This window comes from Hippoglossus hippoglossus, chromosome 9, assembly GCF_009819705.1.
Source record: "Hippoglossus hippoglossus isolate fHipHip1 chromosome 9, fHipHip1.pri, whole genome shotgun sequence".
Taxonomy (NCBI): Eukaryota; Metazoa; Chordata; class Actinopteri; order Pleuronectiformes; family Pleuronectidae; genus Hippoglossus; species Hippoglossus hippoglossus.
The window spans coordinates 3,989,637-4,005,068 of NC_047159.1; the positions used below are offsets into that span (position 1 = coordinate 3,989,637).

The window sequence follows — 15,432 nt, forward strand, 5'->3', positions numbered from 1 at the left end:
ATCATGGAACTCATTTTGCATCATTAAAACACAAATGCACTTAGACAACCAGGGCCACATTGTTCCAAAACACTGAGACACAACATTCAGCTGTTGAATGTGGCTGAGGGCGAAAAGCACGAGAACTGCTTTGACAAGAAAACTCTGAAGTGTGTTGCAGAAAAAGTAAAACTAAAAAGACGTGTGTATAAGTTGTACAGAGTTCACGGTGTTGCGCCCATGTCAGACCCTTCCGCTCGGATCCTCCTGTGGCCGCACAGGGCCCCTGAACTTGGTGGTGAAATCTCCACCTGCTGATAGCATCAGCTGCCCCCACAACCCCTCCACCCTCACCTGCCAGCCTACCCACCCCCCCTCCCCTCCTCCGCTCTTGGGCTTGTGTGGCGGCCACTGATAAAAAGAACAGCAGATAAGAGGAAACACAAGCTGCGGCGAGGAACGCGCTGCAACCAGGAGCCCAGAACAGAACATCGGCCCGGTGGAGAGGGAGGAGAGGGAGAGAGATAGAGATAGAGGGGGAGGAGGAGGAAGAGGAGGGGTGGTGGAGGAGGAGATGAGAGAGAGGAAGGGGTGAGAGATGAGAAGGCAGAACGAGAGAGAGAGAGAGAGAGAGAGAGAATCTGAAAATGATTAAAGAAAATGAAAACTGCTGTTTACCCCCGGGCAAAAGAAATGTGGAGAAGAGGAGGAGGTTCTGTCAAACAGAACTGAACAATAAATATAAATATCCAAAGAGTTCAAGGACGAGTTATTCCTGGGGGAAAATACATCCATTCACTGTATTAACTTTAAAAATATATGTAATATATATAATATAAAGGGAGATATAGGATGCATGTGGTTTTGTTAAAGAAATAAGTTCCCATGACAACATAAAAAAGTTACAGTACTTTGTAGTTCTTCCTCTGCAAGAGCTTAATATTGAAAACTTTCAAGCTGCTGCTGGCTCCAAAACATCTGCTCCACTTAAACCTGTTTAAAACAGGGCAGTGACAGTATCTTGTGAAATCATGGAACTTGTCACAATAGACAACAGACATAATCCTGCAGCAAATCACAAACCCCGTCGTCAACTGACAAACTGGCAGAAACACACAAAACCGAGCGTCTGCCGTTTCCAGTTCAGTTCTCTGGAAAACAAGAGTGAATGTAAATAAATCTGAGCTGTTGACACGGGGCCTGAGAGTGGAAGGGACAGGTGCCACAATGACTCCGCCGACCTCCAGGGGGATGTATGCATCCCATAGCGGTGTCCCCTTTCAAGATGGACACCGGAGGGGACAAACCAGTTGGTCCGCCCAGGGGTGTGAGCGCGGGTCGCTCTGCCACGGCCAGGGAAAACACCCGCGGCTTAGCCGACATTTAGCGTGCATTGTTTGAGGATCTTTAGGCGTGTGCTCAGATTTCTGTCCCTCCATTAGAGACAGTAATCTTATGATGAAGTGCAGGAATCAGAGTCAGTCATTTCCATTACTGTATCTAGAACTACTCTTTGGACAAAACAACCCTGCAGCTTTCTGCTCTGCTTTCTTTAAGTCGTGCTGGGCCCAAGCAGCATTGGAATACTTAAAATGTAATCTAATATATATATATAGCTCAAAAGAATCTATTAGCCCGCATTTGACCAAGTACGCCCTGCTCCTGGCCGGGCTTCCACCCATTGGCTCGGAGTCAACGCAAAGTGCCCTGCTAATCCAACAGTTGTCTGTCTACACTGAAAGTCACCTCTGAGTCGAGCTGCAGCACTCGTGTCAGGAATCCACAGGCTCTTTGCATACCGAGCGGCCGGATATCCTCTCGTTAAAGAGGGCCCTCAAAGCCAGGGCCATGTGTTGGTCGACTGCGGAGGGTGACAAGGGGGTAGGGGTGGGTGGCAGCAGGGATGTACAGGCAGCGCTTAAGAAAGAAAAAAAAAAGGCCTTCAGACTGACATGGACATCACTTTGAGCCGAGACAACGCTGCAAGAGGCGAGCGGACTGTCCAGGTTCGACAGGAAGCAGCACGTTTTCTCCTGTGGATCCTCGGAGCTGAGCGCCGCGCCGGCTAAAAGTGCAGTCGCTCCTGCTCCGAGCCCACGGATCTGTGCATCTGTGAATGGCTTTTGTGCTGCTGCCGGGGCAGAACAAAGTGAGTTCAGGTTACTGCACTCCTCCCGTTATTGGCCCACATTGTCTCTAATTATTCCAGCAAACATTGACACAGCATGTGTGGTCTCACATTTATACCCTCCCGCCCCCCTCCCTCCCTTCCCCCCCCTCACATGCTTAGAGAGAATACAGAGAAAGAACGAGAGCAGGAAAACAGCGAGAAAGAATTTATGAAAGGGAGGGAAGGAACGACGAGAGAGAAAGAGAGAGAGAGAGAGAAATGTACTTGCATTCCCCGTATTGTGATTGGTTGTGCTGCAGTTATCAGCGACTGAAATGCTTTGTGTGTCGTCTTGTTTTCATGTCGGAGAACAGAACACGGTGTGTGCTCAGGGGATTTCCTCACCTTTCTCCCATGTCACCTCAACTCAGGAGAGAACACATGCACCATGACAACTCCAGCTAATAATAGATCCGCAAAATCCAGACCAGCCAACAAGGGGCAAAATGAAGGAAGTGCTTTTTTTTTTTATTTTTTAGATGCAATAACTGAAAAACAGAAAACAGCCCTTCTCCACAACCTTAAAGCTCAATCCCACACTCTAATTTGAATCCTGAAGCTTTGCCGTTGCCCGGACAATTCTAACTCCGGCTTCTGCAAAACAATAATTATGACGAATGTACGCATCAGTAGCTTACCAAATCCTCCGTCCGTGAGATTAGCTCGGGGCCATGCTGCAGAAACGCTGACCCAAATATGCTACATGTGGTTGCCAATAGGAAATGGGTGAAAGGCAAAAGGATGGTCTGGTGTAGAATCGAATCACAAAATGTTCATAAGGGCTGCAGCAGAGAAAGAAAAGTTATTGTAAAAGTGTTTTTCAGCATTTTGGTAGCTGTGCAAAAGAAAACATCCGTGAAGTGTTTTACAGCCATTACTATAAAATCCAATTAGCTGCGTTTCTGAGCAGATCTATAGCAGATTCTTTTACTGGAAACCATTAGAGCAACTGGACTGACTCATCTGTTGTGTAGCACAACATTTTCAGTTTCCTCAGACGGGTTCTGATTAGTGAGAGAAGAGGGTTCAGATTCAGCTTCGTCAATACTTTGTTAATATTATATCGCCTCTGATTTGAATTACTGATCTGCCGTAGCCGAGTGTTGAACGCTAACAGGAATATGTGGAGCTTGCAGCCACGTGAGCTCCACGTGTCAAGAAAACAAAGCTGCGATTTATCACTTCACAATAAAACATTTTGCTGAAGCTCATACCTGCGTCACGTGCAAGTGATGCCGTTACGTCCTTTCCTGCAAAGTCTGGGGATGAACCCTCTGTTCGACGGCCTTTGGCTACATCCTCAAAACTAGGTTTTTGATTTGAAATGGTTTACAACTTAAAAAACGATCTCAGTCCACAGGGGCGTAATAATCCACGTCCATACTAGCACCTGAAAACACAAGGTGTAAGAAGCGGATTGGTTACGTAGATCATTCTAGAAAACACTTCAAACCAGGAACAACTGCTACTGATGCTTTACACCTTCACCGCTGGTAGTTGAGTCATGACTGAACATATCAGGATGGTCTAATGGCCGTAGCTTCATAATTAATGACCAAATATTAGAGCGGCATCGAACTCTGCAACACTTTCCATCAAACTTTGGGCAACAAAGAAAAAAAAGCTAATTTCTCCAAATTACAAACTATTCCTTTAATGATGCTTCAATCAAAAATCAGTTTGAGCTTCATCTTTTGTATGAATAAATGTTCAATGTACAAATCCTCCTGCATCTGTTCTATGTGAAAGAACAGAGGCTCAAACTGGATGGTCGGGGTCACCATTCAAATCTCGGAGGCACATTTCCTCGGACGTCTTTACTTCGAAATGCCTGCGGGATGCATGTCCCCCCCGGGGGTGACAATTTGACTTTGTCACATGCCTGTGGGATGCAGACAGAAAAGCAAAAGGCTGCATTGGCCCCTCTTTTTCTGTCCTTGTCAACTTCTCCCGCTCGATCTCTCATTTCTCTCAAAACAGCATCCGAAGAAACGAGACTTCTTGACATGTCCTAGGACAAGTTATCATTAGCGAGCCAAGTGTGTTTAGACAAACTGCACCAACAACTGCCAAGCAAAGAATAGCCGAGATCTCCTCAGTGCCCTTTTTAAAATAGCTAAAATCTAAAGTGCCGCTTTTGCAGAGACAGAGGGACAAATCAGGATAAACATGCGAGAGGGGGCGAGACGGAGGAAGCACATTGACCCAAATAGTGATGCGCTCCATCTCACACTCTGATGAAAACTGATGGTTCCTTCCCATGTTTCCCTAATATTATTACCTGTAGTCAAAGCTTTAGAATAATGTATGCTGGGAAAAAGAAAATACCTTGACATTCTTCTTATGACAGCAACATGCAGGGGCAATGAGAGGTCAACAGATGGATCGCAAGGGGACAGAGACGGACACAGCTGGCCAGGAGTAATTGTCCTGACCTTTTCATGCACAGTCAGGTTCACATTGAGCCAGGGAGGGGGCTGGGGGGGTGCCGTACCAGGACTTAAAAGCTTTGCACACAATTTGCATGAAAGAAAATGTCATATCCATTCACCTAATTGACCACAGTCTTCACAGGTACCGTCCAGACATCGCTAAGCCAGTTACACTTTTAGATCTAAGACATTTACCGTGTATAAAATATTGTTTTCTTCTATGGTAAAACAACGAGAACAGTTCTGACTCCTTTACATAGCGAATATAGACGGAGTCCTACTCCTATATCTAGATTTACCTTTCTGTCCGTGTACGTGTTTGTCAGCAGGATTACGCAAAACTACTGATCAGATCACCTAGAAACTTTGGATGTGACAGGGACCAAGACAGAAGCCATGAAATGTTGGCATGATTTCTTTTTCCTTTGGTTAACATTGCGAGACAGGACGTTCTATTTCTTCTTCTTTTAACAGTTCCACCAAACCAGGGAATAATTTATGTGTCTGCAATCTGGTGCAGCTTGATTGAATTTAAGGAAACTATTGGGCCTGTGCGGAGGTGTGAGCTCTACTGAGTGCCAATCTACTTCACAATATTACATCTGCAGGGTGCAAAGAGTGGTAAAAATCTTTTGACATTGAAATTAGAAAAATCAAATGTAGATACTTTAAATAGTTCCACATAAAGAGAACAGCCTGTATCACTGCTGTCCTTCAGTGGTTTTGGTACATTGTGTATGGTCTCCCACTGTGTTTTGTAGAATATCTGTGGCTGGAAGCTTTGGAAAGCATCGTATCCCCAGCATGAAGTCTAATTACAGTTTTCACCCGACGGCAGCACTTCAGAGGTGTAGTGCACCTGCACACTGACGGAAATAGAGGCGATGCAATTGTTACCTCGCAGTGGACCAGTATGAAACTGCCGTCTCTGATTCTGTGTGTTCACAATGCTTCGCAGAATATTCAGTGATGAATCTCTGCGCCAGGAACAGGTTCCTGTGTTTTAATGCAGTGTAATTAAATGTTTTTAAAATGGCTGGATCGCTCCAGAGCAAACAGGCCAGAGGAAAAAAACAGGACAAAAATTAAAACAGGCTTAATCCTTTAAAAAGTATGAATTGAAGCTATTAAAATAATTGCCAACTGTAGAACGTGGACAATGCTCCTTGCTAAGTCATTCCACTGCAGTGAGTCAATGGTTTCTGCATGATTTGGAAGATGAAGTTACTCGACTACTCTGATAATAACCTAATAACTAAGTAGATGAATTCATTGACATTTCTTTGAGGCATTTTTATTTGACATTCCACAGCCAAAGCGATTCTGAAAACCGAGTCAAAAGGTGAACTGATGAAGATAAGAATTATTTGCATGGATAAAGACTTTGGTATGAATTGTGTTTTGTCTCAAATCCATTAAAGTTCAGCAATTAGTCCGGACTGGTCCTGTGATAGTCATGAATTACTATCGTCTACAAGCTGGAAACAAGCAGGTCTCTTCTTTACAAGCAGCAACAAAGGCTTTGTGCCGCAGCCCCGACTTCCGAGTCCGACCCAGGATGCAGGAGTTAAAAGCCCGACCTCTGCATGAACTCCAAATAAATAAAAGTGCAGCTGTTTACTGCTAATTTAACATCAATGGGCCGCGCGATTACAAAAACAAGGGCGAGGAGAACTTCAATCAGAGGCACGCAAATAACCTTTGGCGTATAAACTCAACAATAGGGAATTAGTGATGTGCGCTCGCAAAACGAGGTAGATTCCTGAAGTGTGCGTCTTTCAGCTGTCATGGGAGCTGTCAATGAGTTATCAGCCCGATGATCATGGGGGCACTTTGAAAGGATCCCTGGTCACGCTTGGTTTAACACACATTACAAGTGCATGTGCACAGTCCTCTCTCTCACACACACACACAGACACACAGGCCTTGTATAAACTTTACAAATAACAGAGTCAACTCTGTTCCACCTGTTGTGTACTCTACCAACGCCCCAGCAGATTAGAATATCTGCTGGAATCAGATAAAAATTGTTTCTTGTTCCAAGACTTCCATCAAAAATGTAAATAAAGTATTTTTTTTTCCCCAGCAGGATCTGAGCAGAGCGGCAGGAGGTGACCTAACACTTTGGCCGGCTCTAAACACTCTGGGTTCAATCAAACACTCGGAGTATTTTTTTTTTTCTCTCAGTGCTTGTGCAAGGCAACACCTCCACCTTTATTTGTATGGGAGCGGATTTAGCTCGAAGGTCTACAATTACATCATCACTGAGTTTTGCAGCGCTGCATATCAGGGCCGGCATTAGTCAGAGAGGCCTTTGAAGAGTTTGGCCCAGCCCTCGCTCACTCACTCTCTCTCCCCTCCTCCACCCCCTTCAGCGCTGGCTTTGATGTTAGCGCGTGGAGCTGTGCTGCGCGTCGAGGCCTCCCTGGCCTCCCTGCATCGCCTGATCCTATCTGCTCAGGCGGCACATTCATGTGGTTTACACCCGCAGCACGACTCCCGGCAGCTATTCACCCAGCCCTGCAGGCCCCTCCCAGTTCAGGGTCCAGGGCCTGGAGAGGGAGGCAGCATGGCCTAAGCTGTCGACAGGGGTCCAGGGGAAGGACAGGAGGAGCTGTGGAGGTTTTATCAAAGCCCTGGGCTTTACTACAGAGTTTTTATTGCCATGGTGTGTCAGTGACTGTACTATATTTGTAGAGTCATAAAAGAAAAATTTACACCTGACCCCGTGGGATTTGTGCAATGACTGTATATAAAAATGGACGATGCGTCTCCCAATGTCCAAAAAGTGAGGCCAAAATATTCCAGTTATGGACACGGACATCTTGCTATTGTGATGTCATTTGAAGCAGTAGTATCGTGGTACCAATACACCCAAACAACAAATCACGAGTCAATCTCAGCCATCGCCACACCCCCTTGCATCAAATAACTAATTAAAACCAAAAAAATGCACCTGATTATGAATAAAAGAGCAATCCTTACGGTTTTTTGACCTATATTGTAGGCAGCCACCAGGGGGCAAATAACACATTTTTCCAATCAGAATGTATTGGCGAAGGTTAGTGACTCAGCGTAGCCTTGGTTGCAACTACACTTCACACAATGAGCTACCCTTCAAAAATAAATATTTAACATTGTGAGAATAGTCGCTTGACAAACGAGACAGAAAACAGAGAACAAAAGAAAAACTGTGTCCCCAATATATTCAGTCCACCTCTGTTGCTTGGGAGGCATGAGAAGAAAGACAATTTTTCATTTCAGAAATCTAGGGCGCACCAACAGGAAGAGTAGGAGGTGGGAAGATGCAGTGATATATCTTTACTGCAGAGCCAGAAGACATGCAGCACTGCCAGAAATAAAAAAGAATCCACAGATAACCCAGCTTGTTCCCATCTGACCGAGCGAGCCCAATCCATCATACCCCCGGCCCCATTGTGTTCCAGCCTGGATTGTCCTCTTTACTGGAGCCGAACTATCTGCCCACACATAAGGAGGCTCCAGAAACTGGTCTGGGATGAGAGGGTAAGGGCAGAAATGAACACGATAGGGTCAGAGCTTCCACCTGAAACTGATTTGTCCCCATCTGGCACCGCTGTAAATGACCTTTGCCACGGTTGTGTAGGAATCCATTAAGGGAAACAAAGGCAGCAGAAAAGAAAAATGGAAAGGTTTCTGACAGAGGACCTGTCAGAAGAACCCTCACCACATTAATATGATGCATTGGGTCGGGGGTGATCATGTGCACAGAACCAGTAATGGCTTCCTTGAACAATAGCCAGAGAAACTGAAACTAGGCCTGAAACATATTAGTATGAATCAAAATGACAAGAGGGGCAGGATCCTTACTGACAACAACATTTAGTTTTTCCGAACAACTGAGGCTGATCTTGACCTGCGGATGAGCACAAGAGAAAGATCTCTGAACCCCGTGTTCTTGCACATGGGTGAGTGGGACAGATCTGTGATGAGACGTCTGATTTCAACAACACAAAACGCAGGGAGTTCAGAGGATCGAGAACACAAAGACATGAGTACATTGAGTGGTAGGAGAAGGAGGCAGATGGATTGCAGTCCTCAAAGAGAGATGGACTCCCTGCGCAGCTACTTTCCGAGTCTATTGGGCAAAAAAGTACAACAAAAGGGGGAGGCTGGCGTTGTGGCCTTCCACGGTTAGTCAGCACATTCCTGGAAAACAACAAAGCATGCCTCTCCCTGGATGAGCCACTGTGAGCATTGTCATTTCATAACCCTCGACCCCTTAGCCTTTGTTTTGCAGACCCTCTGTGTCAGTGGATAAAAATGTGGGCTGACGGGATGGACCGGGCCTTTCAGCGTTGTCTCATCAAACGCAGACTGGAACACCAGCGGCTATTCACAAAGTGAAAATAGCCCCTCCGGACCCTTCTCCATCTTTGACTTGTGACGAATATGCTTCAAAAATTTAATTTTCACCTGTGAAGAAGTGACATCCTGTTATCGTGCATTTCCCAGAGCTCATCATAGAAAGATCACGGCCCCGGGGCAGAGCTGAATTAACATTTCCCCATCGATGGAGCGTAAAGCAGAGGACAAACAAAAGACATTCATACAAATGGGTTCGGACACATAATCAATAGCAGATCAGGAGGAGAACGACGCGGGGGGATAGGGTTCCTCTGGGAGAGGTCGGCATACTGAGGAGACAGCAGCTCGGAGCACCGGCGCTGACTGATAATCTCTCTCAGGGTGGAACATCAAAGATCAGCTCAGCCACTCAGCCCAGTGGAAACTAACATAGCTACTGGGGCCACCAGTACCAACATGCACTTGTTCCAGGTGGAGCTGTGCAGCGAGTAGGAATGAGAGGCGAAACTCACAGGGGGAGACAAGCGTAAAAGAGCCAGGGGCAGGAGAGGAAGCAGGGGCTGCTGGTTCAGGAGACAGAGTGGGCCAATTAAAAGAAGTCTGGACAGGAACCAGGAGATCGAAGAGCGAGTTAGGTGCTTTAAGATTAACTCGCACCTGAATGCTCACTGCCGGCAATCAGTGTTTTAGAGAACGGCTAAAAATAGAATCCTAAATTATAGTCATGGATTTATATTTTCAGGTTTTCACATATCTGCTGTGACACCGTGTCTATAAGTATTGACGATAAGAAAAATCCATCAGTCCATCGACAGAAATCCATCATCATTGCAAGTAGGAATGGCAGATATAGATTTTTGAGCTATTTTTTGTGATCACTGCATTTGGGTTTATCAATTGTTTAAATTAAAAAAAAGACATTTCAAGACCTGATCTGGAAATTTGCCTTTTTTGACTATTTCTCGGTGTAAAGATGAAAAAAATCTAAAAAACAAAACACACTCTAGATTAATGATTAAAGAATCACAACCCTAGATGGAGTTTGTGGACATTTCAAACCTTTATCGGCAGATTGACAAAGAAATTACGAGAACAAAAGGAAGAACAGTACCCAACACAGTTTGCCAGGGAGCGCGGTGGCAATTCATCAGTGCACGTTGTTTTAGAAATAGTGTAATCATCATTTGAAGTCATTTTCATGCAGTAAAGCAGGCATGACAAATTTTGGCTGCTTCAGAAAGCGCAGACTGGTGGTGGGGGGTGACAGTGTGTGTGTGGGTGGGAGGGGGGGGGGGGGGGGGGGGGGGTGTTAAGCAAGAGAAAGAGAAAAACAGTTTAGTCTGTTCTATTCCGAAAAAGGGGAGAAACGTAGCCTCAAATTACTTTGGCTGGGACATGAAAGTGAAACAGGGTGGCGGTTAAGAGACGATAGCACTTAAAATACAGCTGCAACCGCCAAGCCAATAAATGGAAAAAAGTAGGGAGCAGCACTTTTAACCTTTTAAACCAGCGTTTGTGTACTGCTACTGTTGCTTTGGCGCTGGGAGTGGCCCGGTCCCTGGCACCTCCCGTCTGGGACCGGCCCATTATGGCCTCTTGGGGTTTCCAGCCTGTGGTGAGAAAGCGCGCTGGATGCCTTAAACCACTAAAGCTCTCATTATAGTCTAAATGCAGCGCGACACAACTCCTGCCAGCACCAAGGTAGGAGCTCCAGTATTTAAGCTCATCGTTGTCTTAGCTCAAAACCGCCACTTTCCCCCTGCACATCCAGTCAGAAAAAAAAACCAGCTCCTCCAACAACCACACCATGAAGTCTCCCCTTCTACGGTTACTGGAACGTCATGCACGTGGAGATGGAATTCAGAGGTGAAACAGCTCATGGGCTCCGCTGTAGTGTCTTCTTCCTGATGCTGGATTCAGGGGGATGCTCCGTGTCTCTATAGAGAGGAAGTAGGTAAAAGCCACATTATATTCCCTCTGGTTCTGGCCGACTACGCTATGAGTTCCATCTGGTCCTCTCGGTGCCCCTGCCACGTCCCTGCCTCCGCTCCTCACTCACATGCTGACAGCGTGGGCCCGCTGGAAATCAGAGGCAGATGTGCGGTCACGCGGTGCATCACAGCTCATCTCGCTACAGGAAAGACGATTTGGCGTCGGAGAGATAATGGAGAATGATGCGGAGCAGATGGCGTTTCCCCCTTCGCGTCGTTTGCGTTCGGATCTGGCGAGCGCTCGTGAGCATCGTCAACAACGATGTGAATGTGAAGAAATATGTCGACGAGTGGTCTGACTGCCCAATTAGGCCATCGGTGAAATGAGATTATCAGTTCATCTGGAGGTAGAGAGCTTTCGTTCTGTTAAGCATCAGCTCGTCAACCAATGCCAAAGCCGGTGTCCGTGTTTACACCTGAGCGACTCAATCAGGGGATGATGTGGTCATGCCACTGTTGCCCCGGCTAACAGGCTTAACGCAAGTCTAACGCTGCTAATGTGTGGGGAGGTAACGCGGGACAATCGTCACCTTTCACGCAGCGTGAAATATGAAAACAAAGCATTGCCTTGTTCACTGGAGAGTTCACTTATCTGGGCCTTTTTCATTTTACCATGACATTTTCATTATCCCAGGCTAATCAGTAAGGATTTCGATCTGGAGCAAGAGGTGAATACAATTAAGAAGCCGGCAGGACGGTCAACCTGCAGTGCTCCGACCGCCAGGAGGCAAACAACTGCCGCTGCTATAAATACACGCTTTAAGTCGACTTAGGGAAATGTCTCTCAATGCACACTCCACCTTATTTGTTGACAGATTGATTTAAGGACATGTTGATTGCTCTGCTGTTACAAAGTCAAACTGGAGCAATAGGAGAACGGGCTTGGGAAGCCTTGGGTTTGGCACAGTGGCCAGATCTTCATCATCATGCCCCCCCACTCTCCCTCTTACAGCAGAGCGAGAAGCAAATTAACTTAATTTATTATTTTTGGCCCCGACAGCATGTGCCACTTTTTGCACTCTTCAGGCAGCGCTGAGCGGGTGTTAGCTTTGGGGAATTAGCAAAAGCGAGCTGGGAGTGTTATGAGCAGCGATTGCGGTCAGGTCTTTGCTCAGGAACACTGCCAGGCCCCCCCCCGTTTCCCCTGTATGTGAACCTGTACCTGCTGAGGTCTGGTCACTACTGTACACACATGGTAACGCAAACCCCTCAGGGCTCTGTCCAAACAGCAGAAGTGAGAACTAGAAGGCCCCATAAACCTCAGACCGACCAAATCAAGGGCCCTATTCACAGAGCTCAAAGCTTTAGAGCAGAACGTAGACAAGTGCAACGCTCGCCGAGGTCAGTGCGGACAACCCGACGCACCAGGACCTAAATATTCATCCTCAACCCAAATCCAGAGTAAAACTATATCCGTTACAACACCGCAGCAATTTCCCAACACATTACTGCAATGTTATTTCACAAGTATAGAATTTGCAAGTGGGGGATTGTGATACCGGATTAAAATTATACTCTTCAGGTTGTTTGGTTTACGTTTGTTGTCAGTTTCAGCTTTCACAAATCTTTGGTGGAATATCCGCTGTAAGAGATTCAAGATAGCACGCTGCGCTGGACAAACTGCCCCTCATTATAGCCTGACAAAATATAAGCTGCCTCTAAGTGGTCAGAAGCTATGTTAGCAAAGAAAGCAAACCTAAATAGATGTGGTTTTTCGATGTAAAGCTGAGGTCCGACATTTCTGTGTGGTTACCAAGTGGCGCCGAATGGCCGTCACTGTGTATAAACAGGGGCCATTTTTGTGCCGAGTTTCCCCTAATTTGATCCCCACGAATCATCTTTCTGTCGAAGTAAGAGTTTTTAGGGGGAAGACAGAAAAAAAAACAGCGGTTGTGTACGGAAAAGATGCAGCTGATGCGGGCGGCCATTGTTGCAGAGCGGCGAGGGATGCTGCTCGCCGAGTGAAGTCAGAAAATACAAACGTGCAAATGAGTCAGCGACTTTACACGCTGCACAAGACGCCTCGTGGTAGAGAGCTGCTGAGGTGCTACAGCGAAGTTGTTTCCTGCAAACACGACGCAAAACAAAAACTCAAAATTGAGTATTTGCAGCCTGTAAACACCCCCCACCCCCTCAACCCTGCCCCTCGATGAAACCAGTCCTCCCACCATGAACCAGTCGTCTCATGGAGTTCAATAGTTTCACAGAAAAGATGAAAACTCCCCCCCAAAAATTCAACTATCTTCACTTGGGCTTTGTTCTCGCACACTGACACCTCGACTTTCATCTCCTGGGGATCAAACGCTTCCCCCCCCCTGCCCAGGCACCCACCTTCACATTCAGTTTCAAAACTTCTTTCACATAAGTCCAAATCAAAGCCATAAGCACCATACCAACACTTTCTCTACCTCCATTGTGCCTCCATCACACACTTCAAATCACACAGAGTGAGTCACAGGTCAGGAAATGAATAGTTCAATCTCTGGCACATGATTTTTTTTTTTTCTTCTCCTCGCAGCCTCTCAAGCAGCAGCCAAGTAGATTAAGCAAGAATTATAAAACTTCAAATAAACACTTGGCGCTGGAGAAAAGCTGAATATTTGGAGTGACTCAATCCAATGGTTTGTGTGTGAGCAGCTCCAGTCCAGTGCACTTGTCATGTTTGGAGGGGGGGGGGGGCAGGAGGTAAAACATGGTGGGTAGTGGAGGAGGAGAGGAAGGGGGGGGGGGGGTCGCCTCCATGATGACTGCTTGTTCAGTTATATTTATTTTTTAAAAACCAGTAAAGTAAAAACATGCAACATCACAAACAAGCAGTAGCAGAGTTCACAGGCTCTGGATCAGTGAATGAAAACAAACATTTTCCACCATTAAATCAAACTTTTTCTGCATTTAAAACCAAGTTAATGCCCCAAAAAAAGTCGCCATAGAACCGGGTGATCCAACCGACCCGAGCCCGGAGACAGTGGCCTGCAGCCCGGTCACTGCTCGGGGGGGGGTAAGTTTGCAAACTTTTTCATATGAGGCGGTGGAAGTAAACTTTATATTTTTGCTTGTTTGTTTGTTTGTTTGCATGTTGTTTTTAAAAAGGAGGAGCTTAACGTGGATGAACACGGGGAGAAGAGCTCGGGCTGAACCGCACACATCAACAAACTAACCTGCAAGAGCATGTTTTCACTGTGAATGAATTCCACAAGATAGGAGCCATCTTGTGACCGCATATGCTGCATGCTCGGTACCATCCTCACGCGCATACACACACACGCGCGCGCACAGACACACACATGCACACACACTATATGCACACACACCAGAGCCCCCGTGGAAAAAGTTTTACGCAGGGGCAGCTCGGTGAAATTACACCCGGGGTCCAGGCAGCGTTGCCCGGGACCCTGCAGCCTGTCAGTCCCCCCCCCCAACTCCCCACCACCACCCTTTCGAAATAAAGACTTTCTCCACGTACTTGAACGATCTCCCCCTCCGCGCTGATCGTGGCTCCAGCCTTGGAGAACCGTCCCTGCAAGCCGGTCGTGTACGTGGTGTAATCTCCATTGGGGCTGGACTCGAACAGGACCACTTCCACGAAGGCGGTGTCCTTGGCGGAGACGGGACCGAGGCGCGCGGCGGCGACCACCGCCAGGATCAGCAGGAGCACCGGGTCGGGCAGGACGCGGTGCGAGCCTCTCCCCGGCGAAACCATCATCTTGCCGGCTGGTTCTGCGCCGATCGGGTCATAATTTCACGCGGACGAATTGTTGTCGCGGGAGGGCGAAGCGGAGTCGGAGCTGCTGCGCGCGCTGCGGGCGATGCGTCAAAAAAATAACGAAAAAACGGGGAGAAAGAGTCGGAATTGCGCGATAAAAGCTGCGCCCGGACCGACGCGTGTTTATTTCACCACTGCGACTCTTGTCAATCACACAGGCTGCTCCCTCCCTCCCTCCCTCTCTCTCTCCCCCTCTCTCTCTCTCTCTCTTTCTCACCCTCCTCCTCCTCCTCTACAAAGCGGATCTCCTTTGATCTCCAGACACGTGATTTTTTTTTAGTTTTTTCTCTGTCTCTCTGTGAAAAGGGTTCAATCCCCACCCACCGGTCCCCCTGACCCGCTCTCCTCATTCTAAAGTGGCAGCGCTCAGTTAAGGAGGCACCGCGGAGACTCAGGGGGGGGGGTGCATGGTGGGAACCGGAGAGAGGGGGGTGTGGTGGGGGGGAGGGGGTGTTGTGTTGTTCCAGAAATCTTCAAGTTTGAGTTAATTCAGTTTAATTTTTTGTGCCGGGGCCCCTCGCCTGTCCGTGGGGCCCTTCTCCTTCTCTCTGTGTGAGTTTGACATGTTTCAGGCTGTCATACCACCTTAAAACAAACACTACCCTCCTCAGGACGCTGCGGGACTTAACCGGGCTAATTTTTCAATCACATTACAAAAGGTACATGTTTGAAACATCTCAGTTTGAATGAAATAATAATAAAAAAAAAAATGTATGTTATAGCATTTGTTATAGCACTCTCTTTCTGTCT

General features: G+C 47.0%; 1 protein-coding gene across 2 annotated transcripts in view; it reads right to left on the reverse strand.

The window, feature by feature from the left end:
- The window catches only part of znrf3 (zinc and ring finger 3), a 66,421-nt gene extending 51,444 nt beyond the window's left edge, over positions 1–14,977 (reverse strand). Inside the window, exon 1 of one of the 2 annotated variants that reach the window (XM_034596073.1) lies at positions 14,383–14,977. In XM_034596073.1, the coding sequence (XP_034451964.1) occupies positions 14,383–14,622 (240 nt within the window). In that variant the 5' untranslated portion in view covers positions 14,623–14,977. The remainder of the gene's footprint in view (positions 1–14,382) is intronic. The other variant, XM_034596072.1, reaches the window with a different exon arrangement.
- Positions 14,978–15,432: the final 455 nt, after the last annotated feature.